This window comes from Garra rufa, chromosome 10, assembly GCF_049309525.1.
Source record: "Garra rufa chromosome 10, GarRuf1.0, whole genome shotgun sequence".
Taxonomy (NCBI): domain Eukaryota; kingdom Metazoa; phylum Chordata; class Actinopteri; order Cypriniformes; family Cyprinidae; genus Garra; species Garra rufa.
Window position 1 is genome coordinate 49,426,844 of NC_133370.1, and position 25,674 is coordinate 49,452,517.

The 25,674-nt window shown below is 34.3% G+C and overlaps 2 protein-coding genes across 2 annotated transcripts in view; one reads left to right on the forward strand and one right to left on the reverse strand.

Moving 5' to 3' along the window:
* Window positions 1-1,416: 1,416 nt before the first annotated feature.
* On the reverse strand, window positions 1,417-18,400 carry dusp22b (dual specificity phosphatase 22b). Its single transcript, XM_073848833.1, has 7 exons — window positions 18,256-18,400; window positions 15,316-15,349; window positions 15,143-15,225; window positions 12,212-12,261; window positions 6,087-6,161; window positions 4,014-4,185; window positions 1,417-2,279 (listed from the first exon to the last, which is right to left on the reverse strand). The coding sequence occupies exons 1-7, from the start codon at window positions 18,274-18,276 to the stop codon at window positions 2,154-2,156; spliced, it is 561 nt and encodes a 186-aa protein (XP_073704934.1). The 5' UTR covers window positions 18,277-18,400; the 3' UTR covers window positions 1,417-2,153.
* A 3,877-nt stretch (window positions 18,401-22,277) lies between these two features.
* Window positions 22,278-25,674, forward strand: part of ripk1l (receptor (TNFRSF)-interacting serine-threonine kinase 1, like) — a 21,541-nt gene continuing 18,144 nt past the window's right edge. The window contains exons 1-3 of the mRNA XM_073848809.1: window positions 22,278-22,313; window positions 22,713-22,898; window positions 25,221-25,377. Coding sequence (XP_073704910.1) covers window positions 22,741-22,898; window positions 25,221-25,377 — 315 coding nt within the window. The 5' untranslated portion in view covers window positions 22,278-22,313; window positions 22,713-22,740. The remainder of the gene's footprint in view (window positions 22,314-22,712; window positions 22,899-25,220; window positions 25,378-25,674) is intronic.

Sequence of the window (25,674 nt, forward strand, 5' to 3'; positions counted from 1 at the left end):
AAACGTTCTAAGTGCCCAACCAAAGGCAACACTAATCACTATAATGATAAGTTTATTTTTTTTTAAATCAACATAAATTTATGAAGTCAGCTTCATGTTCTCTTAAATGTTTCAGTTGTATTGAAAGTTCAACATTCAAGATGACTTTGGGAAACTGGTGAAAGAAAGATAACTGCAGACATGGAGGAAATGAGTGAAAAGTCTATTAAGACCTCAGAAATATTTCTTCTGTTGTTATTTTGCACATTACCAACATTTTAGTGCACTGCTGCCTCTCACTCTATTAATGTTGTTGGTTCCTTTGTGGCTACTTGAATATTTTAAGTAAGCGTTACTCGAAGCAGTAAGTAAATTGTTTTCCTTGCCTTGAAAGTAGCTGTAACTTAATAAAACCTAACTATATCTAAGTCAGGTGAGCTATTGGACTTTACAGTGTGGCCAAAACCCCTCTAAAACCAGCCAACCAGCCTAGGCTGGTTCTACACTGCAAAAAAAAAAAAAAAAAAAAAAATGCTTTTCTTACTTAGATTTTTTGTCTTGTTTCCAACCAAAATATCTGAAAATTCTTAAATCAAGATGCATTTTCTAGACAAGTAAAAATTATTTTCTCAAGCCAAAATTAAGGCATTTTTTGCTTAGAACAAGCTAAATAATCTGCCAATGGAGTAAGAAAAAAACAGAAAAAACTACTTCAAACAGAAAACAAGATTATTTTTCTTACCCCACTGGCAGGTTATTTTGCTCGTTTCAAGCAAAAACACACTTAATTTTGACTTGTTTTGTCTGCAAACAAGACAATCATTTTTACTCGTCTAGAAAATCCTTCTTGATTTAAGAATTTTTAGATATTTTGGCTGGAAACAAGAAGAAAACATACGTAAGAAAAGCATTTTTTGCAGTGTATCTGTTTTTTGAGCAGGTTCATTCATCCTCATGTTGTTCCAAACATCTACAAGTTTCTTTTTTTTTCTGTTAAGCACAAAAGATTATGTTTTTGAAGAGGGTCATTCTTCATTTGTGATGGCAAGTGTTGTCCCTCTACTTTACAACAGCTGAAAAATACCAATAAATCATAAAAAGTTTGCATGTTTGTATTCCGCACCCAATTTGTGCACTGTTAATGTTACATTTTTGCTTTAAAATACATAATTAAGTTTGAGAGATTACATTTGTAACAAAATATGCATGTTTCCACCATACCTCAGAGAGAATGTAATTGCAACAATGTAACATTTTTAATACAAATAAAGTGGATATATTGTAAATATAGATTTTATTTAACATGTACTATTTAAAAAACGGCATATATATATATTTTTTTTTTTTCATAAGTTGTTAGTGTTGTGGTGTTAAACAATGGATGTGGCCCCTTTAAGAAAAGGATACATTTATTTGGACTTGTCTGTGTAAAGGTCATCGCTGGTGCTGTTGATCTGAGAGGTGCATAGTGAAACATTCTTTCTTATTAATTCTCTTCAAGTTAGCTACATTTCTGACAATTTCATGTGTCATACTTTATTAGTGTCTGTGGTGTTATGTCTATAACTTGCAGATCTGACATATTTCAATCACAATCTTTATCGAAATGTCCCTTGATCTTGAAATCATCATGATGGCAGTCTTCATTTTAGAAAAGTCTTTTTTTTTTAATTTAAGCTCATATGTCTGCGGTGTTACTGTCTTTCTTGGTAACACTATAGACATAAGTGGTTAAGCTTTTCAAAATTAAGCTTCTATTTTAATGGATGCATAGCAATACATTTTATTTAAAAAAACAAACAAAAAGCATTTTTGAAAATTCTGCCTCTTATTTGCCACCCCAATTGAAGAATTGTTTGGTTACCAGCGTTCTTCAGAATATTAATTTTTTGGGTGAACTATCGCTTTAAGAAAACAACACAAAGACTATAGTATAAATCAGTTTTTATAATATAGCTGTAAAGACGGAACAACAAAATGTAAATGTGCTTATAACATCGCTTCAGTAGTAAACGTTAAAACCTTGAACATGTCTTATTTACAAAAAGTGTCCATTAGTTATTAAACAGTGCTGCGCCATAGCAAACACAATCGCTGTGTCGCACGATGATGTTTCTAATCCCAGATAACAGTCATCAAGACACCAGTCTCTGAGGAATGGTCTGTCTGATATCTTAGTTGTCTTCAAAGTCTTCGTCCTCCTGCTCCGAGGCGCTGGGAATCTGTGCCAGAAGGTTACGGACGTCCTTCTCGTCATTAAAAGGGTTTTCCTTGTACTCCTCCTTCAGCCAGTCTCTCAACTGAACAGAAACATTTACATGGTCATATTTACACCAATATAATAACCCTACTGTATCACATTTGGTCCACAAACACCTCAAAGTGATCAACATTGTTAAACTATTCATGAGTATTTTTTAAATCAAGTAAAAGCTAGTCTAATTGTACAAATGTCACGTCTATTTGCTGTCAAATCTTTACTGACTTTTATGAAGTAAGCCTCAGAATAACTATAGTAATATTTCCAGATGAACACTTACAGGACTGAAATTTCTTGGCTTTATTTAATTCTCCATCAATCATTTTGTAGAAAAAAACAGAGAGTGTCAAAACGTGAGCATCAGGATCTTTTTGAGACCAATTGTTTCCAAAAGCTTTATCAAGCCTCCAAAACATCTCGCATCTTTTAAGGAATGATTATTTGTTCATCTCTCAATCATCATTGGATTGCATTGCATTATATGTTTGGATCACTTCAATCTCATCTTACTAAGTCAAATTATTGAAAATATAGAGTGACCACTGATATTTACATCATTTTTTGATAGTATAAAAGATAAAGATCCCACTGATTTACATCACAAGCATCAGAAATCCAATCAAAATAAATATCTGCACTAAATTCATATTTTTCCTCAATTTGAGTCTCTAAATAAAATTGAGCTGTTTTTTCCTCCATATTCTTACTGTATCAGACTATATGAGCCATAAAAGCCTGATGGATCAATATGCTAACAAAAACATGCAAACCTTAGATTTAAAAAAAAAAATCTGTCTAATGGTTCAATAAACTGTTTCAGTTTGAAAAATTATGACCGTGGACCACAAAAGCTGTCATAAGAGTCTTTTTTAATATTTAGATTTATAAATCACCCAAAAGCTGAATAAATAAAGCTCCATTGATGTATGGTTTGTTAGGATAGGACAATATTCGGCTGAGATACAACTATTTGAAAATCTGTAATCTGAGGGTGCAAAAAAAAAAAAAAAAAAAAAAAAATCGAAATATTGAGAAAATCACCTTTAACCCTCTTGTCACTCCTATTTTTGAACAGAGGCATGAAAATTAAGAATATAAAGAAAACATTTTGTAAAATTATTTTGATGTACATTTTCCATGGTAATGCAATGTCTGATTTTAAAATGGCTTTCAAAGGATGAATTTTGAGATTTTAAGTTTTCAACGGATATCTCATTTCTAATGATTTCTAAAGTGTGATAGAGAAAAAGGCAACAAGGAAGTCAGAACGGTTATGAACCTGTTATGAAGTAGATTTTTCAGGTGCACTCTTGTCATAGATTAATCTATGTCTTTTTCCTACATAAAATGTAAAACATCTATTTAGGATCCTTTCCAACAATATAAAGTCTGTCATGATTAGATTAGGATTTATTTGTAAAATGGTGAAGTAAACTTGGGCATCCTACAGAGGGGAAGGTGACAGTTAAGGGGTTAAAGTTGTCCAAATTAAGTTCTTGGCAGTGCATATTACTAATCAAAAATTAAGTTGATTATTTATGGTAGGAAATCTACAAAATATCTTCATTTTTTGGCATGAAATAAAAAATGGATAATTTTGACCCATACAATGTATTTTTGGCTCCTGCTACAAATATACCCATGCTAGGACTGGTTTTGTCATCCCGCGTCACATATATCAGGCTTTACAGGGTTAATCAGAATCCTAGGGCAACTGATATGCTTGTCAGATTTGTTAGGTTTGTTATTTCTAGTCAAACTGTGGAGGGATCACCTGCTGTAGCTGGTTGGTCTCAAACTCCAGCAGCTGGTTCTGGAAACCCGCATTTGGTGAAGCACAAGGTCTCGCCATCTTCACCGCAGCCAGAGCCTCCTGCCATCCCAGAGTGGTCACAGTCATGACGTACGCCACCACCAGCGTCACACTACGGGACACGCCGGCCAAACTGGAGAACCACAGAGGACACATCATATTCAGCATATTGGTTTTCTTAATGATTGTGATTCTAACATAAGTCAGTTGCCTTTAGAATAATCACAATGAGATATTAATACAGCTGTGTGCTTATGATTGTTCATACTGTAGGATGGATACAAACGCCTGACCCTATGCATTCAACTTGAAGTCACAGGAGGAAGGGGTCGTCGTCACTTTTCCATGTTGTTTGAACATTAATGTGTGTTGGCAGTTTGTGCACACAACCGCCCTATGATAATAAAAATCCACCCATTTTTTAATCTTTAGAAGTAACATCCCCTTTTTCAAATCAGCTCATTCTCAGCTTCTTGTGGGTGTGACGACTCACAGACAGAGGCCCCTCCCACGATAGTTGATTGACATGAGCGCCTTACCTTAGCCCCGCCCTCACCGAGCTGAAACAGTCCGACTCTGATCTCCATTGTGTGACTCAGGAGCAGAGGAAGACTCTAATTGAGTGATTGAGGTGTTCTGTTGTTGGATGTAATCATGAACACAGCAGTCGGCATTTACTACCAACATCTGAGCCACTGAAGATGCTGAGGACTACATTACTTGCCGATCCCGATCTACATATGTGTCTATGTTTGTGTGAATCATTCCAGATGCAGCTTCACTCACAGCAGAAGTGAGGATAAGGGTTTTTTTATGCATCTTTGCAAATGGCCTTACTTAATAATGTGCTTGTTGGCAAGTTTCACCAATAAACACAGCTAAATGCGGCTAAAGTAAACATTGCTAAGGGGTCACCGGATGCCCATTTTCCACAAGTTCATATGATTCTTTAAGGTCTTAATGAAAATTCTATAATATTCTCAATAGTAGTGTAAAAACACCCTTTTACCTTGTCAAAATCAGCTCTGCAAAATATCAACCTTTTTATTGCAGGGTCCCTTTAAATGCAAATGAGCTCTGCTCGCCCCGCCCCTCTCTGCTGTGGGATTATGAGCCGTAATGTTTACTTTAGCTGCTTTTATTGCCGAAACTTGCAAACAAGCACATTATTAAGAAAGGCCATTTGTAAAGATGCATAAAAAAACCTTCTACTCACTTCTGCTGTGGGTGAAGCTGCATCACGAATGATTCACACGAACATAGACGCATATGTAGATCGGGATTGGCTCTTTCCTTTAAAAAAAATGAAAATAACGTTAATCCTCTGCATCTTCAGCGGCTCAGATGTCGGGGGTAAATGACAGCTGTTGTGTTCATTATTACATCAAACAACCGAACACCTCAATCGCTCAATCTGAGACATTCTTGTCTTGTTAATGGGCTTGTTGGCAAGTTTCGCAACTAAATGCAGCTAAAGTAAACATTACATCTCATAATCCCAAATCAGAGAGGGGCGGGGTGAGCAGAGCTCATTTGCATTTAAAGAACCATGCAATAAAGTTGATGTTTTTCAGAGCTGATTTTGACAAGGTAAAAGGGTGTTTTTATCAGTACTATTGAGAATTTTTAACCAAAGTATATTCTAGACTTTTCATTAAGACCCTAAAGAATCATATGAACTTGTGGAAAATGTACATCCGATGACCCCTTTAAGATTTTAAAGAAGTATTACAGAGCTCATAATGTTTTAGAGAATAAAAGGCTTGCCGCAGCAGTGTTATAGTCTCACATCAAAGAGAGGCCTGTGTTTACTGTTGTTTTGGGAAGTTCAAAAATAGCCCACCCCCCCTTGACACCTAGTTATCAGCTGTTCACATGGTCACACAGGGCTCGATTAGGGCTGGTATCTGGGTTGAGTGCACATTATGCTTCCTCTTAAGGTAGAATCTTGGTGCATGCAATCATATGCATACCTAACACTGGTTCAGTCTGGGTAGATTCAACAGCTGGTGGACGAACAAACCCCTGACTTACCAGTGAACCAGACAGCCCTCGCCTTTCAGTCGGGAGTCGTGCATGAACTTTATACTCTGCTTAAAATGCTGAATGCTGTAAAGGGAAAAGAGATTTTGTCAACCTCATGTAGGTCTATAGAGAGAATCAATGTGAATGATGCAGGACGGAAACAGAAATTAAGTTCATGTGGCATATTTCAATCAATGTAATAATGATGTTTACTGAAAAGGATGATACAGTAAATATAGAGTTATTTAGAGAGAGAGACTAATTGCTATTTGGACACTAAAGACTGTTATGTTCGAATTCTGGGTGTGATTATTATGCTATGGGTTCAATACAATTCATCAATAATCACACTTGGGGGAAGAATAAACAAATTTTGGGAAAAAGAGTAAGCTTTAACATTAATTTCGCTCTGACATTACAACTTAATTCAAAAAACAAAAACAATATATTTTGTACAAATATAAGTATATATATATATATATATGTGTATTATTTATTTATTAATAACTATTACTGGTTAAGGAAAACTATTAACTATTAAGGAAATATGAATTACTGCTACAGTATGCTTAAGTAAATTATATTTTTAAATTTTTTTTATCAGTTTTATGCAATTTACAGGAAAAACAAGTCTGCTAACTACATTTAAGAAGGTAACTGAAACAATCAAAATTAAAAATATGAGATCATTATTTACAAAACTCAAAATGAATGCTAATACTTTCTAAACACTTTAATTACTGAGAAAATCTGGAAAAAAAAAAAAAAGTTACGCATGTTAAGGAAATAAATTAATTTCAATATAAATCATGGTCGCACCAAATGACATTTAAGGCTATGGTCAATTCTTTGAGATGAAAAAACACTAAAATCACTTAATTTTACATATGAATATTTTTATAAAAAAAATTATGTGTACACAACATTCTTAATGTTTAAAAAATTGCAACAAATATTATTTTATTATATAAATACTATTACGTCAATGACAGAGAGACATAAAAAAGTAGTATTGTATTTTTTTTTTTTTGAGATGTAACTAACTTCTGTATGATCATATTTTAAATCCCTTAATCCCCCCACCTAACTAACTATTTATAAGCATTGAATTAAGAGTTATTTGATTCAAAGTCATAGTTAATAGTTAGTAAACAGTGAGAATTGGTCCCCAAAATAAGTGACCCATGGCGCTAGCAATGGCAAGATCATGGGTTTGATTCTCTGCAAAATGACCGTGCTTTAACTGATAAAAATGCAGAGTACATTTATTCACATCAAAGCATCTGCCAAATGCATAAATGTAATATATTTGATATTTTTTAAAACATTTTTTATTGGTTTTATGCAATTTGCAGGAAAAAATAAGTCTGCATTTAAGAAGGTAACTCTGAAATAATCAAAAATATGAGATCATTATTTACAAAATAAATGCAAATGCTTTGATTCTAAACACTTTAATTACTGACAACATTTAAAAAAAAATGTTAAACGTGCTAAGGAAATGAATTAATTTCAATATTGCTTCCTTAATTTTTTCTGAAAACAAGACCATTTTTACTTGTCTAGAAAATCTTTTTTTGATACAAGAATTTTTAGATGTTTTGACTGGAAACAAGACAAAAATTCTAAGTAAGAAAAGCATTTTTTTGCAGTGCAGTTAAAAAACATTAATCGAAACATCTTCTTTCGTCTTCCACAAGAGAAAAAGAACATCATACAGGTTTGGAACAACATCAGGATTAGCAAAAGATGACAGAATATTCATTTTTGGGTGAGCTATCCTGTTAATTGTGCCAAAAGAAAAACATTTTGAGGCCACGCCTTTCAGCTTCTCTAAAGGTCTTGATTCAGACGATGACCATATAATGCCGCTGACAGAGCCGTCCCGTTCCTCCAGCAGTGGGAAGGTCGTAACCGTAGCAGTAAACAGAGAATTACGAGACATCCTGTGTACATGAAGTTTTCCAGATGCAGATTACTCACAGCGGCCGGCTAGTCTACGACACATAGCTTTTACAGCTTCGGTATTTACTGCCTTCGTAGTTCCTGTCAAAACTTTATTTTAGGCTTGATGTTGATACTCAAACCAGCATGTACTCAAGTGCTCAAAACAATTCAGTGAGCTGAACAGCATTAAAACAGTGGCTTAAAAATAAAACTGGTCATTAGCAATTCTATACTTAATAAGTTAGAGCCCAAAAAATAAAGTTTGACAAGTTTGTTATCAAAAATGATATCTATAATAGCTATAGTACATACAATGTAAAAAGTTTTTATCCAGTTTCAACTCAAAGTTCAGCAGCTGCCTTCAAATTACAACTACTATTAATTTTTAACTCAAATTAGTTCAAATTACTCATACTTTAAAGTTGATTTAACTTAGTTTTTAAGTTAAGTTGAAACTGGTTGAAACTTTTTACAGTGTACATAGAAAATATGAGTTTCTATCATTTCAAGGTGTTTGAATGATCCAAGCTAATTTCTGGATTGTAAAGGTTTTATGCTTTTGTTTTGTGTTTTCCAGCCTAAATTAAACATGTTCGTCGTATGAAGTGAATTGGATCGAGTCGCTCTATTTATATGGATTACATATTTTTCAAACAAAAATTTTGGTTGCATTGACTTTCAATGGATGGGAAAAATATCTTAATTTATGTTTGAAGATGGTTTGAAGTCTTATGGGTTTGGAATGACGTAAGTGTGAGTAAATGATAAGAGAGTACTATTTTTTGGCTCATTTTAACACTTGTGTTCTCCTTGTTTTAGTCAGGTTTTGTCCTCCTGTGGATTTTATGTTGGTAAGCTCAGTCGGGTTTCCTAGTTTCTTAAAAAAAAATATTATTAAAACTAGGGATGCACCGAAATAAAATGTTTTTTTTATGTATTTTGACAATTTTTTTTTACTATTCCATTAATTAAATAGCCAAAATGCGCTTTTTACAGTTTTTTCTTTTCAAAAAATAACTAAAAAATAAATTACAAAACAACAATTTAAAAATATTTACTTAACACTGAACATTTTTAACATTCTAGTAGACATTATAGCCTACCAACAAACCACAATTAACTTAACATTAATAAGTTAGTAAAGGAGAATGTTAGAATAAATGTATTATTAGAGCTGTTGGAATGATTGTTAGCATTATTTTTTACAGAACAACAGTAAAATTACAATACTAACATTTATGAACAGTGTTGGGGAAAGTTACTTTTAAAAGTAATGCATTACAATATTGAGTTACTCCCTAAAAAAGTAACTAATTACGTTACTTAGATACTTTTATGGAAAGTAATGCGTTACTTTACTTTTTAAATCTGGGCAGGGCTTGTTTGTTTGTTTTTAATATAAAAAGTTCTTTTTTTGTCAAATGTAAAAGCCTTTTCTCACCAAAAGCCTCAGGCTTAGAGAAAAGTAAACTGACGTCTGTACAGTAGACCACAGATGAACAAACGTCAACTCTTCAGCAATTAAAAAATGTTAGATTATCTTGAGTGATTTCTGCTTATTAGTATGGATGAATTGGATCATCGAAGGTCGGCAGCAAAGACATCAGTTAATAAAATGGGATTAAATACATAAAGGATATTTGTATTATTTAGCATATTTAATTATTGCAGTTTTTTTTCATTTTAAGAAATACTGTATCTGTTTTTTTTAGTGAGTGAAATGAATTAATGCATGTTCACATTTATTCTAGAACTACAGTAACATCTTACAATTTCTCTTAACATGTATTTCTCTATTAATACATTTATTCTAATATTCTCCTTTGCTCAGCAAGGCTGCATGCCTGATTCAAGAAGGGGCTCTTAAAAATGGCCAAAGAATATTATTCATTTTAAGTTAAATTGTGCTTTGTTGGTAGGCTCTTACTTCTACTAGAATGTTAAAAATGTTCAGTGTTAAATAAATATTTTAACATTTTTTGTTTTGTAATTGTTTTTTTTTCTTTGAAAACCAAGACAAAACTGTAAAAAGCAAATTTTTGGCTATTTAAATTATGCAATGGTGAAAGAAATTGGCAAAATACATGGAGGAGGGGGGGGGGGGGGGGGGGGCACAAAAAAACCATGTTTGGTAATCGGCCTTCGGCCCAGTGTTTTATTTTGTTCAACTTCGGCCAAGAATTTTCATTACGGCGAATCCATAATCTAGACAAGGTTCATCATTGGCATTGATTGTTCCATGAAGAACCTTTAACATCCATGAAACCACAAAATTGAAAAAGGATCGTTAGGTTATTACAATGTTCTTCACACTAGAGATCTGAACACCCAAGGTCCGACCTGAAACCTGAGCGGGTTCGGATCCAAAACTTCAAACACGAGTCAGGTTCGGTATCAGGGGCCTTAGGTCTCAGGTAATTTAAAATAGATGTGCTTTTTCTAAATGGACCCAATGAGATGAGAATTCTCTTCAAAGTGCATTTTTAAGAAAAGCCCATAGAACATTTGTCACCTCACACAGTACTTTTTTGTGTATAGAAGCATTTTGGTTGGAGATGAGGTACTGGCAAATCCATGCTATCAATTTGATTTTTATCGAGGTATCATGTTTACTTTTTTCAATCCACTGCTCACAACTCAAAGCCGATCTCAGAAATAACTTGTCTCAGAAATAACTTTTATGCCAAAAATCGTTGGGATATTAAGTAAAGATCATGTTCCATAATTTTTTGTACATTTCCTACCATAAGTATATCAAAACTTAATTTTTGATTAGTAATATGCATTGCTAAGAACTTCATTTGGACAACTTTAAAGGCGATTTTCCTAATATTTAGATTTTTTTGCACCTTCAGATTTTCAAATAGTTGTGTATCGGCCAAATATTGTCCTATCCTAACAAACCATACATCAATGGGGTACTTATTTATTCAGCTTTCAGATGATGTATAAATCACAATTTTCAAAAAACTGACCCTTATGACTGTTTTTGTGGTCCAGGGTCACAAATAAGTAAATAAATATAATGGAGCCAGCGGCTGTCAGTCAAAATATTTGCATTCGTGTAATAAAATAAAATTTCAGGTAAGAGTCAGGTTGGGTATTTCTTTTAAAAAAAATGCATCTATGCACATGGGAAGAAGTGACTCTTCCAGTGATTTTAGGACCTGAGAAGACCTCTGCTTCAGACCAAGAACAAAGATGATTATTTTAAGAACTGTTCCCCGAAAGGTTGTTTGAAGAACTCAGAATGATTCTTCGATCGCATCGCTGTGAAAACCCCTTTTGGTCCCCGTGTTTTCAAGAGAGTAGATTCATTGTAGATATTTCACAGGCCTTAAAATAACAATTATAAAATCCCCTGATATTTACAAAACGTGCGCTACTAATCACTGGCGATGTTGACATCTTCATACTAAAACCTAATAGCTCAAGAATGCATGCATACTAAGAATGCATGCACAACTAAAGATGAAATACCTTTCTGTTCGAATATTCTGCTTGCAAGAAAAAAAAAAATACAGATTTATTTTGGTTTGAACCAGTCCAAATAGTGGCCGTCAAAGAAAGCCAGAAATCTGACTGTGGTTTCCATAAAGCTTGAATAAACAACAGCACCAGTGCAGGTACGGCGGCATTTCCTCCAGAACATCCATCCTTTTGACAGGACCAGGATGAGAAAGGGCTGGGTTGGTCCAGTTTGGTTAAAGAGGGTCAGTTTCACATTACGCATGGCCGGGTTTCGAAGGCCCGTGAGGGTGACATGAGGACTGATGGTAAAGGGGGGATAAAAATAAAGGCGTAGTGAGACCAAGGCATCACTGCAGCTCACGACTTCCTTCCTGCACCAAGAGGGCCACAAGAGGAAGTGTGCGTATGTGCAGGTCTCGTTCATGTGTGTGTGTGTGTGTGTGTGTGCGTGTGTGTGTGTGTGAATGCACACATGCTCAAGGGTGTAACTAGTTTGATATAGCACGAAAATTTAACATCAGAGAGTTTGTGTTAGTAAAGACTGAGGAAAAGACGAGAGGGAACAGCATGTGTGAATGCAGAACTTATAAAGTGTTTGTTGCAACCTGAAGATGCGAATGCTTCTCATAAACAGTGACTCGCGCTGCCCACTGGCGGCCGAGAGAGATCGCTTAACCATTAGAGAACGAGCCCATCAGAAATGCGTGCCTACTCACAGGTTTTGCGTGGGCGAATCTGCTGCTTGGATACAAAGATAAGTCATCTCCTAAAGAAACAGAGGAAAGACAGAGATGTGCTTTAATGCGCCACAAAATCACATGCTGAGCAATGATTGAGCAAAAAGTAAGACAGCTGCACATGCACACAATGAGTTTTCCTTCCATTATAAACTCAATGCAACATATTTCTTTGTTTTGCGATCATGCATCTTCACAGGCTCTGAGACGCACCCTGCAAGAACGTGATGCGAAGTACATTTGTGCAGAAAGGGTTATTTTCCTGTAAGGGAAGAACAACGTTTGCTGCAAAATTTCCTGAAGCAAATATAAGAGTTTGCAAAAATAAAAACACATTGCACACACAAAATGAATCATGCATCTCATCATTCTTCACTTAATTAAACAGGCTGCAACACATTCAACTGCAAAACAGACCAAATTGGAGCCTGATCAATTTTGCTGTTTCAGTAATAATGCATTTAAAGATTATTGTGCGGTTTGTTGTAAAATCTATGTATTGCATGTTAAATAATGTTCTTAGTCTTTGCTTTCTGTGATGGGGGACAATATCAATATATCCAAAAATGACTTCATGCTTATTGAGGCATAACAAGAAATAACCCCAGCCCCCAGTTTCACAGACAAGGCTTAAAACTAATCCTAGACTAAAATGTAAATCTGAGCTGTTTCAACTGAAAGAAACTTGCACTGACTGATCTTGAAATATATCAGTGCCTTTGCTTTGTCTCAGGATGCACATCGGTAATGTTTTTTTCTAAGCAAGTTACTAAAATTACTTAAATGTCCTAATTGAACTATGGCCTAATCCTGGCTTATTCTAAACCCTGTCTGTGAAACCGGGCCCAGGACTCTTATTTTGAAATGTCTATGCTTTACTACTTCCAGCTGCTCACACACATAGAGAGAAAGGTAAAATATGCACACTCACAACTTAAAATATAGACACCATAAAACATAGTATTCACTTATAAATGGTGAGTCTGTAAAATCAAGTGTTTTTTGAGGTTTAATAATTACATTATGTTGTTTTAAAGGTTCCTGCTTTAAGACATCTTAAAATGATAATTAAGTCTTTTTCTGCTGCTGGATTCAACACAGAACTGAAGCCAAACACCAAAGTTCAGCTTTATACTGCTTAAAGAGAATCACGGCATAGAAGTGTTGCAAGTCTAAAAGACTCCTTTTTTTTAAACAGTGGGTGAGTAGTTTACTTCATTATTTTATTATGCTTCATAAAACCTGCATTGCTGGAACCTTTACACAGTGCAAATGCTGTAACCTGTTATTTCTCAATATAAAAGGTCACTTTATTCCAAAACTTTTCACACCATCCTCCTAACTGACTTTCAGCTTGGCACAGCCAGAAATATCACATTGAAAATGGACTAAAACTACCAAAACACTTCATACAGTCAGCATCTTTAGCTATTTTCATGGCAAAAAATGTCATTAAAATGTAAGTATAACAAGTGCAATAAAATCCAAACAAGTTATATTACACATTTTTACGTTGACATATGTGACCCTGGACCACAAAACCAGTCTTAAGTCGCTGGGGTATATTTGTAGCAATAGCCAAAAATACATTGTATGGGTCAAAATGATTGATTTTTCTTTTATGTCAAAAATCATTAGGAAATTAAGTAAAGATCATGTTCCATGAAGATTTTTTGTAAAATTCCTACTGTAAACATATCAAAATGTAATTTTTGATAAGTAATATGCATTGTTAAGAACTTAATTTGGACAACTTTAAAGGTGATTTTCTCAGTATTTAGATTTTTTTGCACCCTCAGATTCCAGATTTTCAAACAGATGTATCTCGGCCAAATATTGTCCTATCCTAACAAACCATACATCAATAGAAAGCTTATTTATTGAGCTTTCATATGATGTATATATCTCAGTTTTGTAAAATTTAACCTTATGACTGGTTTTGTGGTCCAGGGTCACATATGATAGCAATACTAAAACCTTGTCTGGCAAAATTATACTAAATACTTTAAGTGAGTTCCAGAACACAGGCAGCATTACACAAAGTCTTTACAAAACAAGAGTGACACTTACTACTGCTTAAAATTCAAGTAGATTTACTTCACTTTTATTTTGCAAGTTTTTAAAGTTGCACGCATATTTTTAAAGTAAAATCTAAGTATAGAATTAGATCAAATCTACTTAACTAAGTAAAATTAGCAAAGGAAATAAGTAGATTTAACAAGCAGTTAGAGTCTGATGAGTAGTTTCTAACTAATTATTTAAGTTTACTCTGCGGTCCTCAAGTACAATTCACTCAGAAACGGTTTGCTTTACTCAAACATCATAGCACTGAAAAAAATGCCATTAAAGCATGTGGTTCACTTACAAACATGTACGTAAGCTTATTGTGTTTAAGATTATTCATTGACTTGGTTACTAACCAAATGGACACAGAGACCTCAATACTTGGCACATGATGCACAATGACGGTAAGAATCAGTGAATATTCAAAAACATGGCCCAAATATTGAGAAACTGGTCCTAGAGATTGTATAAAAGCTCCAATAAGGCACCTGAAATGAATGCATGTTACTTACACAGGGAAGACACAATCAGTGTTCTTGGTCACTACATAATCTACACAGATTCATTGCAAAATTTACATTTCATAATAAACTCAGCTCCCAAGTTTCAAGTTTCCATTGGAAAGGTAATCAGGAGATGTGTTCAGCAAGTCTTGCATGAACTTTTGGACAGATCAGTAAAACAAAAGCACTCAAGCAGCTAATGAAGGGTGAGATCACATGTTATCAATTTGCATAAAATGCACGTATGCTGAGGTCATGACGTGACACTGTGATCGTCATATGTGTGCATCTGTAAAGAAAACCTCTTTACATTTCAAAGACATGAGAACACGAGTCGGAGTACCTGTAAAATAGGCTCAGCGGCGTCATGGATGGACAGGATGTGTGTGATGTTGTTTCTGGCTAATTGCTCCCTGTCTCTGGCATCTGTAAGAATAAATTGACACATTTATCATCTTTCCTAACCATGCACTTTAATAAAATGGTGTTGTTGATTTTAGCGTCGTCCTTTGTTACCTTTGAAATTACCCAAGTACAGGTCTGGCAGGACCTTGAACGACACAAGCAGGTTTGTTCAGTCACAGCCAAATCAAAATAACACCAAACTACAACTTAAAACTTAACACTGGTTTCAAACATCAATTTGTGAATTTTTTTTTTATTTTATTTGCTGTAACATCATGTTTTTGTCAAGCAGTTAAACAAGTGATCAATAAAACACTGACATACATTAGGACAAGAGTCATCTACTGTGTGTCACAAAGGCTTGAATTGTGTAACACTTCACAATAAGGTGTCATTTGTTAACATTAGTAAATGTATTAACTAACATGAATGGACAATGAACAATTCAAATATTACAGTATTTATTCATCTTTGTTCATGTTAAATGTTAGATAAAAATACAGTTGTTCATTGTTAGTTCATGTTGCATTAACTAATGTTAACAAACACAACTTGTGATTTTAATCATGCATTAATAAATGCTGTAGAGATATTGTTCATTCTTGGCTCATGTTAACTAATGTAGTTAACTAGTGTGAACTAATGAACCTTATGTGTTACCTGGTATATTTTTTATTTATTTATTATTATTTTTATTTTCAAGCAAATAGTGTAATAAATGAATAAATATTCAGTCACATTGTCAAATTTTTAATCTTACAAAATTACATAAATAATTTATTGGCCAAACCAATGGTTTGATATTATTGTATGTAACCATTTAATTTTGAAGACAGAATATTAATAGCAGTAAATATTTTATAATTTATTGATTCTTCTTTTTGTTTTCCAAACCCTTTTGACATTGAATATTTACTTAAAATACCTTAGCAAGATAATATTTTAATAATTTACCACATATTCTTAGGTTTACAGTTCAGTGCGCTTCTATTTTGTAATGTTGAAGTGTTTAAAAAATTACTTTTATTTTTATGATTTTATTAATTATTAGCTTTTTAATCAACTCAAATACCCACTGGAGTACTTACATTAAGCCCAGTTTGGGCAATTGTAATGTAATGTTTAATGCATTTTATGATGTTCATATAAAAACTGAATTATACACTGCAAAAATGCTTTTCTTACCTAGATTTTTTTGTCTTGTTTCCAGACAAAATATCTAAAAATTCTTAAATATGAAGGATTTTCTAGATGAGTAAAAATTATTTTCTTGTTTTCAGAAAAAACAAGTCAAAGTTAAGTGCGTTTTTGCTTTAAACAAGCAAAATAATCTGCCAATGGGGTAAGAAAAACAATCTTGTTTTCTGTTTGAAATACAATTTTTTTGCTTAACCCACTGGCAGATTATTTTCCTTGTTCTAAGCAAAAACTCACTTAATTTTGACTAGTATTTTTCTGAAAACAAGAAAAAGAAAAGAAAAATCCAAGTAAGAAAAGCATTTTTTGCAGTGTATTTTCTTTTTCCTTTGCTATTTTAAATATAAGTATAGCATATTTAATGGTAGATTTGAAACAAGTTAGGTAAAAAGCAGTGAGACAGTAGTTTTCATCATGTAATCTGTAATCAGTAATAGACTACAATTTGTAAGTAAACTACTCTGCTCTGTTTTCTAGCAATCTGGTGATCCTGAAGATCATGATTAGCAGTTTTTGTTTGTAATTACAGCTACACTCTGCAGCAATGAGCCCTGCTGTAGATAATACTTCATGTTTAAATTAAACAGTTTTTCTTATAAAATCAGTGTCGAAATAATGCGAGTTCCCACTGTGACAACTTACCCCATATAATTTGACAACATGCCCTACTACAAATACTTTCACTTGTAAACTGCTGGATCTCTCCTGATTCAGACCAGACCACTTTTTCACTGGAGGAAGCATTATTATGAATTATAAAACGGTTAGTTCCATTCCTCAATTCTGATTGGTCAGCAGCTGTGTTTTATTCACGATACAGCACGGCTACGACCGCTTCACTCAACGTTCTGTGTATCATTGAACCTCCTTAGCAACCACCCTTAGCAACGTAAACAAAGCTTTAGCAGTTAGGAACTACTTTTTACAGCGGAAGGCAATTAATGATTTTACTTTATGAAAACGTACAACCTAATATATATAAATTAATATATATTTTTGATAGTAATATTTTTATTGTGTGGTAACCATTTTATAAAAGCAATAAGGTACTTGAGGCCGTGCTGTATTGTGAATAAATCACGGCTGAAGGGCGTTGTTAGGCACGACGCGAAGCCCTGCAACCCCTTCAGCCGTGATTTATTCACAATACAGCACGGCCTCTCGTACCTTATTGCTTAATTATAAACTCATATTTTAGTTAAAAACCTTAATGATCGATTTGCTTTAGCTTTTGTCTTCTCGAGATGTTAACTGATGGACTGGAGTGGTGTGCATTACTTGGATTATAATGATGTTTTTATCAACAGTTTGGACTCTAATTCTGACGGCACCCATTCACTGCAAAGGACGCATTGTTTAAACAGTGATGTAATGACACATTTCTACAAATCTGATGAACAAACAAACTGATCTACATTGCTATGGTGTTTTTATGTTTGTGTTACCAGAGTATTGTTATGAACTTGCTAAGGCTTTCTAGAACTTAGCACAGTGCTACATAGTTGCTAGGTGGTTGTCATCGTTTCGCTAAGGGGTTTATAAGCAGTTGCTTTCTGAATCAAGTCCAACTATTTCTGTAAATCAGTCTGTTTTCATCACTTTTATCGTCATCAAACAAGACACATGATTTGAGGAATCCTTCCTGACAGTTAACGCACTTAAGTTTCGTTTCACGTTAAATCAATAACGCTTTCCTTAATCAGTATGACTAATTAACATCTGGAAGACAGCGTTATGTTTGCTCTGCGATTTGATTTTCATCACATTTCCAACATCGAGATTAACGATACATTCCTACTCAAAGTTACAGACCTAAAGCAGATTAAGGAGAAGAGGGAAATCGTGGCCATCTACCTTATTTATTCCGTTTCCCATGCCACAGTGTTTGCAGTGGCTAGTGTTTCAGAAGTCGGTTTGAAACGAGGCTTGTATCGACAGTTTTTAATCGCTATTAGAGCTCACATCGAACTATGTTGTAGTCCAGAGTCCTCGAGCTCAATGTGTCGAGTTCCTTGAGTGAGCCTCTCTTAAAGGCACAGTACACACTTTTACAGACACGAAGGGCTGTTCATATAAAGTGCCTTGCGAAATTATTCATATGTTAAACTACTTTAAATTACTTTTTCCCCACATCAATCTACACTCCATACACCAAAAAACAAAAAATAGGTTTTTAACATTTGTGCAAATTTATTAAAAATAAAAAACTGAAAACATCCCGTTGCATAAGTATTCATACCCTTTTCTGGGACACTGGAGATTTACCTCTGGAGCATTCATATTGCTTCTAGATGTTCCTACACTTGGAGTGGAGTTAAACTGTGGTGAAATCATTTGAATGAGTCTGATTTAGAAAGGCACACACCTCTCAGAAAAGGTCTAACAGCTGAAAATGCATCTCAGAGCAAAAACCAAGATAACTGCCTGTAGAGCTCAGTGACAGACTTGCGTTAAAGCGATGATCTAGAGAAGAGTCCAGAAACAAATCTGCTTCATTGAAGGTTGACAGAAGCATTCTCCATAATGGAAGACGATTGGAACAACTAGGACTCTAGGAAATGTCTACCAGCCCCCATCCAAGCTGACAGAGATGGAGAGGTGAAAAGGTGAGGCAAAGAATGGCAGATAATTGCCAAATGCAGATGTGCAAAGATGGTCACATCAGACCCAAAAACACTTGAGGCTGTAAAGGTGCTTCAACTGTGCTTCAAATGCAATCTACTTATTTCGGTGTTTTATTTTTAATACATTTGTAAAATTTGCAAATCTGGTTTTTGCTTTGTCATTATTATGGTGTATGGAGTGTAAACTGATGTGGGGGAAATCTAATTTAAAGCAGTTTAACATAATGCTGCAACAAAACAAAATGTGAAAAAAAAAATAGTATTAAAAAAAGGCACTGTATTTGTGTCGATATTGAAGCTTTCATGAAATTACTCGCAATGGTTTCATGCTAGCAGGAGTGATTTGAATTGAATATCTGTAATTAGGATTAAAATTAATTAAAAATGCACAGGCAAAAATGGTTGTATCACTTTTCAGCAAAAAGGACGAATAATTAAGTAATTGACATTTAAACGTGGATACAATAGAGGACATTTTATAACATTTTCTAAAATACTTGATTTTGATTGGCCAGCCCATCATTTAGTTCTGTAAATGTTTTTGCACTGTTTCTGCAAACTGGCCACTTAAATAAGTTATATTTTAATTAGTGGTGGGCCGTTATCGGCGTTAACGTGCTGCGTTAACGTGAAACTCTTATCGCGCGATAAAAAAAATATCGCCGTTAATCTATTCTCAAATTTGGGTTGGGAGCTGGGTCTAAACTACGCAAGATATGATGACTTTCACCTTGATAGTTTAACGCGGCGCGTTTAAGTCTCCTCCGCCAAAACACAGACGGGATCGCGTCGTCCTCCATTCATAAAAACCGAATCTACTATAGCGCGAAATGCCACGTAAATTCGTCGTTTTTTGGATTCATAAATCAAATGTTGGTCAGTCACTTAATTCAAATCGCGATATGGACTAGTGCATGTGAAAACTGAAATGCAAAAAGACCGTTTTAATATGAATCCGATATGTTCCGTTTGCCTAGCTGTATGTATGCATTGCGGAGACGAGCTTTTACTACACGCATACTGAAACACACGTGACGCTCCCGGTAATTTTTGGCATTTTCATCTCACATGAACAGATAAACTCAATCTCCCAAACTGCTGTGAGTGTCACTTTTACTGTTTCATTTGAGAAAACTAGCATCATATCATACTGTATGACACAGAAACTTCACAGCAACCTGTCAAAATAAAAGTACGGTGTAACATGTAATGGGCTGGATAGGTGTTGACGTTAAAAAAACACAATCTAATAGGTAGAAAAAATAATTTCATTGTTAGTTAGTTAGTAAACACAAGTACATCTAATTGAACATAATTTATTTTCATCAACAAATTATCATAGAACAGCTTTATGAGCTTTATGATCCATTCTCAAAGACTTTAAGTCATTATTTGGGTAGCACACATATTCTGAATGCCTTCAGCAGAATTCAAATTACCCATTTTAATCTAGATTAATCTAGATTAATTCCAAGATTTAATCTAGATTAATCTAGATTAAAAAAATTAATCTATGCCCACCCCTAATTTTAATCTATATGTATCCAGTCATTTATTTGTTTATATATTTATTCTAGTGGTTCCCAACCACTTTCCTTGCATCTCTTCTTTATCTGACACACCCCTTTTAGGTCTTGAGTCTCTACAAATGAGCTGATGATCTGAATCAGGTGTGTTTGATTAAAGAGACATGGAAAACATGCAGTGTTAGGGGGAATGTGTTTGGGAACCAGTGATTTCTTCTGCATTTCAGGCAAGTTTTTGAACCCATAAGTCATGACTTCAAACCACAACTTTGTAGTCATTTTGTCACTCCATAATTAAGAAAAAACTCAGAACAGACAGAAAATTATGTTTTTTTTTGTTTTTGTTTTTTTTACCTTTTTGTGGGAAATAAAATGTTGTATAAAATCAAGCAAATCATATATGGACAAATCTCTCTGTAAAAGCCTTCAGGATATAGACAGGAATAAAAATGTAAAGTTTGGTGTGTGTAAATGGTACTGAAGTGGAGATTTATGGCTCAGTGTAGGAGAAAAAACTCTGGATTGGATCTGAAATCTATTGACACAAATAGATAAAGTGCTATAAAAGAAAGACTTAACAGTGTCTTTTGGGTGTTTTCTTTCCACTAGTTTGAAAAAACACTTATGAAACACCAAAAAGCCCAAAGTCATGCCAAACCTATGCACCAAACTGCTTGAGTGCAAGGAATTGTGGTAGTACGAGTTCAAGGATGGGAAGTCATGGGTTTGACTGCCATTCCAGTGCACTTTCACAGGTAGAAGGCTGGAAAAACACGGGTAACGGGTTGCCTGGAACGCTGCATTTTTTCAGATTCGTTTGTTAAGGCGAGACTCCTATGGGCAAGACACTGCAGGTGAATAGGGTAAAAAAATTAACTAATAGTAATGACTTTACTTAGCCAGTTAATTGATTACATCGATAATTGCAAGCATTTTTTGTATTACAAGTTTTCTAAAATGTTAGGTTTAAATATGCAAATGAGCCATTGTTTAATGAAATGTGCGCTAATTTGCATTTCTAGTGCAAAAATGTAAACACTGGATGAAGTCAGTTTCAAAATTCTTGTTTATTTATTTTTTTTTTTTGACATTTTAGAGTCAAATATTTTTACAGAGGGGATTTTGGGTTTCTAATTTTGTCTCTCCTTAGAACAGACAGAAAATGTATTTTTTACCATTAAAAAATAAAATAAAATGCAAGCAAATTATATATGAACAAATCCCTCTGTAAAAACCTGCAGGACATAGACAGGAATAAAACGTAAAGTGTTACAAGTGGACATTTATGGCTCAGTGTTGGAGAAAAAACTCATTTTGAGAAAACAGCCTTTTAAAATATGGATTGTAATTGAAATCTATTGCCACAAATAGATAAAGTGCTATAAAAGAAAGACTTAACGGTCTCTTTTGGGTGTTTTCTTTCCACTAGTCTGAATAAACACTTAACAAGTGCATGAAAAAAGTGCTTTTGCCTGCATTGTCTCCCCTTTAAGTTATCCCTTAATGTACTTCTATTTATTTACATTTTTTTTTTTTTTTGCTTTCACAGCGTTTTTTTAAGTTTTACGTCAATTTGCTGTAGTATTTACTTATTAAAAACAATATTTAAATATAGAGTTTATCAACATTAAACTAAAGTGTGGTCTGGTGATCTGTTTTTCTGCTGTTGATTATTTTCGTCTACCTCCTGAATTTTACTTTCACTTTGTAAACTAATATCCCGGAAACGAAGGAGAAGCGAACACAGGCGTTATGAAAGACGGTATGTGTTACACTGATTCACCTTTTCTGTCTTTAATCCGTTTTAAAGATGGTTTTTCGGTAGGAAGCCGAAATATAATATTTAAAGCCAGCTAACGAATAAATTGTACGCACTGTTTCTGATTAGTTTCCAAAGCTAAATATCAGTAAGGAAAGTAGAAAAGCCAAACAGGCTACAACCTTTTGAATACCGGTTTTTGTTTTTCGATTCGGTCTCTAATGTGTTTCTCTCAGCTATTGTTTATCTATTGCTGTTCATTCAAACTTTTGTATTTATCGTCGAGTTTTCGCTACTTCCGCAATCCCTCATAAAGAGGTTTCACGTAGTTGACGTAGGTGCGTTATTAATGGGTTACTATTGACATTTGTCTGATTTGTTGTTTGTTTATGTTGCTCCTAGGGAAGTTGTCTTTAAGAATAGAGGAACTATGGCTACAGCAGCGAGCCTGAGTCTCATGAAGCCAGGAGATCTGATCAAGAAAGAGCCTTTGGATTATGGAGGATTTGGGGAGGTGTACCTGTGTTACCATAAAACACTGGGCCAGGTGGTGCTGAAGACGGTCTACACCGGACCACCGCGCAATGGGTGAGTATTGGTCAAGAATCTGCTCTTGAATCTCAGCTTCAGTCAGAATCAGAAAGAGCTTTATTGCCAAATATGCTTGTGCATGCAAGGGATTCGTTTCAGTGTCATTAGCTTCCAATACACAGACAATAAAAATAAGATGAAAATAAAAAAATACACATATATATACAGTGCCTTAATTTTTTTCGCATCATGTTAAATAATGCATTATGCTTTAAATTAGATTTCTCCCCACATCAGTTTACACTCTATACACTGTAATAATGACAAAGCAAACTAGATTTGCTAATTTTACAATGTATTAAAAATCAAACACTGAAATAAGTAGATTGCATAAGTATTCATACCCTTAACTCAGTACACAGTTGAAGCACCTTTACAGCCTCAAGTGTTTTTGGGTCTGATGTGAGCATCTTTGCACATCTGCATTTGGCAATTATCTGCCATTCTTTGCCTCACCTTTTCACCTCTCCATCTCTGTCAGCTTGGACATTTTCTAGAGTCCTAGTTGTTCCAATCGTCTTCCATTATGGAGAATGCTTCTGTCAACCTTCAATGCAGCAGATTTGTTTCTGAACTCTTCTCTAGATCATCGCCTTAACGCAAGTCTGTCACTGAGCTCTACAGGCAGTTATCTTGGTTTTTGCTCTGATATGCATTTTCAGCTGTTAGACCTTTTCTGAGAGGTGTGTGCCTTTCTAAATCAGACTCATTCAAATGAATTTGCCACAGTTTAACTCCACTCCAAGTGTAGGAACATCTAGAAGCAATATGAATGCTCCTGAGCTAAATGAGAGTGTCCCAGAAAAGGGTATGAATACTTATGCAACGGGATCTTTTCAGTTTTTTATTTTTAAAAAAATTTGCACAAATGTTAAAAAACTATTTTTTGCTTTGCCATTATGGAGTAGGGAGTGTAGAGTGATGTGGCCAAAAAAAAGCAGTTTAACATAATGCTGCAACAAAACAAAATGTGAAAAAAATGAAGGGGTATGAATACTTTTGCAAGGCACTGTAAATGTAAATAGACAAAAAAAACTAGTAAAATAATTGAGAAATAAATAAGCAGTGTTGGGGGTAAAGCATTACAAGTGACTTAATAATATTACTTTTTCCAAGTAACTAGTAAAGTAACGCATTGCTTTTTAATTGACAAGAAAATATCTGAGTTACTTTTTCAAATAAGTGACACCAGTTACTTTTCCCCCTCATTTATTGATTAAAAGCTCTCCTGTCCCCATGTTGAGAGAAATTGTGAGTAAGATGTTACTTTAGTTCTAGAATAAATAAAAATACAAATACAGTATTCATCAAAATGAATAAAACAGTAGCTGCGTTTCCATTACCCTATAAATTGCACAATTTGAAAATACGCCTAATGGAAATGCGTCAATTGTGCAAAAACTCCCATATTTCGCAAAAAAAGTTTTTACGCTTGCATGAGATGGTTTTTCAGGCAGTTTGAAAAGGAATATTTTGCAAAACAGCAATGGAAACACTATTTTTTCTCATTTACAGGTCACATTTGATTAAATATAGCCAAAATTCAACAAAAATCTGTTGCGTTGACTTGAAAAGTTAAGTTTCAGTCACATAACATCGGTTAATGGAAACACTTTTATACATTTATAAAATAGTGCCAAAGTTTTGCGCAAATCTGTAATGGGAACGCAGCTAGTGCTGCTATAATTAAATGTTAAATAATACAAATATCCTTTATGTATTTAATCCCATTTTATTAACCGATGTCTTCACTGCCGACCTTCGATGATCCAATTCCTCCATACTAATAAGCAGAAATTACTCAAGATGATCTAACATTTGTTTTCATTTTTTTTTAATGCTGAAGAGTTGACATTTTTCTTCTGCGGTCTACTGTACAGACATCAATTTACTTTTCTCTAAAACTGAGGATTTTGGTGTGAAAAGGCTTTTACATTTGACAAAAATAGTTATATTAAAAACAAACAAGCAAGTCCTGCCCAGATTTAAAAAGTAACGCAAAAGTAACGTAACGCATTACTTTCCATAAAAAGTAACTAATGTAATTAGTTACTTTTTTAGGGAGTAACTCAATATTGTAATGCATTACTTTTAAAAGTAACTTTCCCCAACACTGTGAATAAGTGGTATGTACAGTTGTGCTATGGATGGTGGAATGGAACAGGATTGAATAGAATAGAATAGAAAGAGATGCAGGGATGTACTTTAGGATGGAGGTGGAAGCAAATAAATATCAGGTTATTGCACAATGGGAGGAACATTTTAACTGTTTATAAGGTGGATTTCCTGGGGGAATAGTTTAATATGTGTGACTGTCAGCCGGCAGAAGCAGTCTCTCCTGGATGAAGGCAGTCTGATGAGCAGGTTAAACCATCACAGAGTGGTCAAGCTGCTGGGGGTTATTCTGGAGGACGGAGACTATTCTTTAGTCATGGAACTCATTCCTAAAGGAAACCTGCTCACCATGCTGGAGACGGTAATAACAGACTCTGATTTATGTCGAGATATACATCAAGTTTCACATTTCTGTTTATCAAACACTGTGACCAATGTGTCATTGAATATCCAAAACACACTGAATGTACCAAAACAGTTGTGCAAAAACAGCATTAACCCCTTGTATAACAGTTTATAAAAGTTACACAGAGGTCCTTGGACGAAATAGTCATGCATTTCCACTTTCACTGATGGAGATCTTTTTAACAGTGTCACTGCTGATCATTACTATCAAAAATGTTTGATTTTAAGATTTTAACCCTTTAAATGTCAGTTT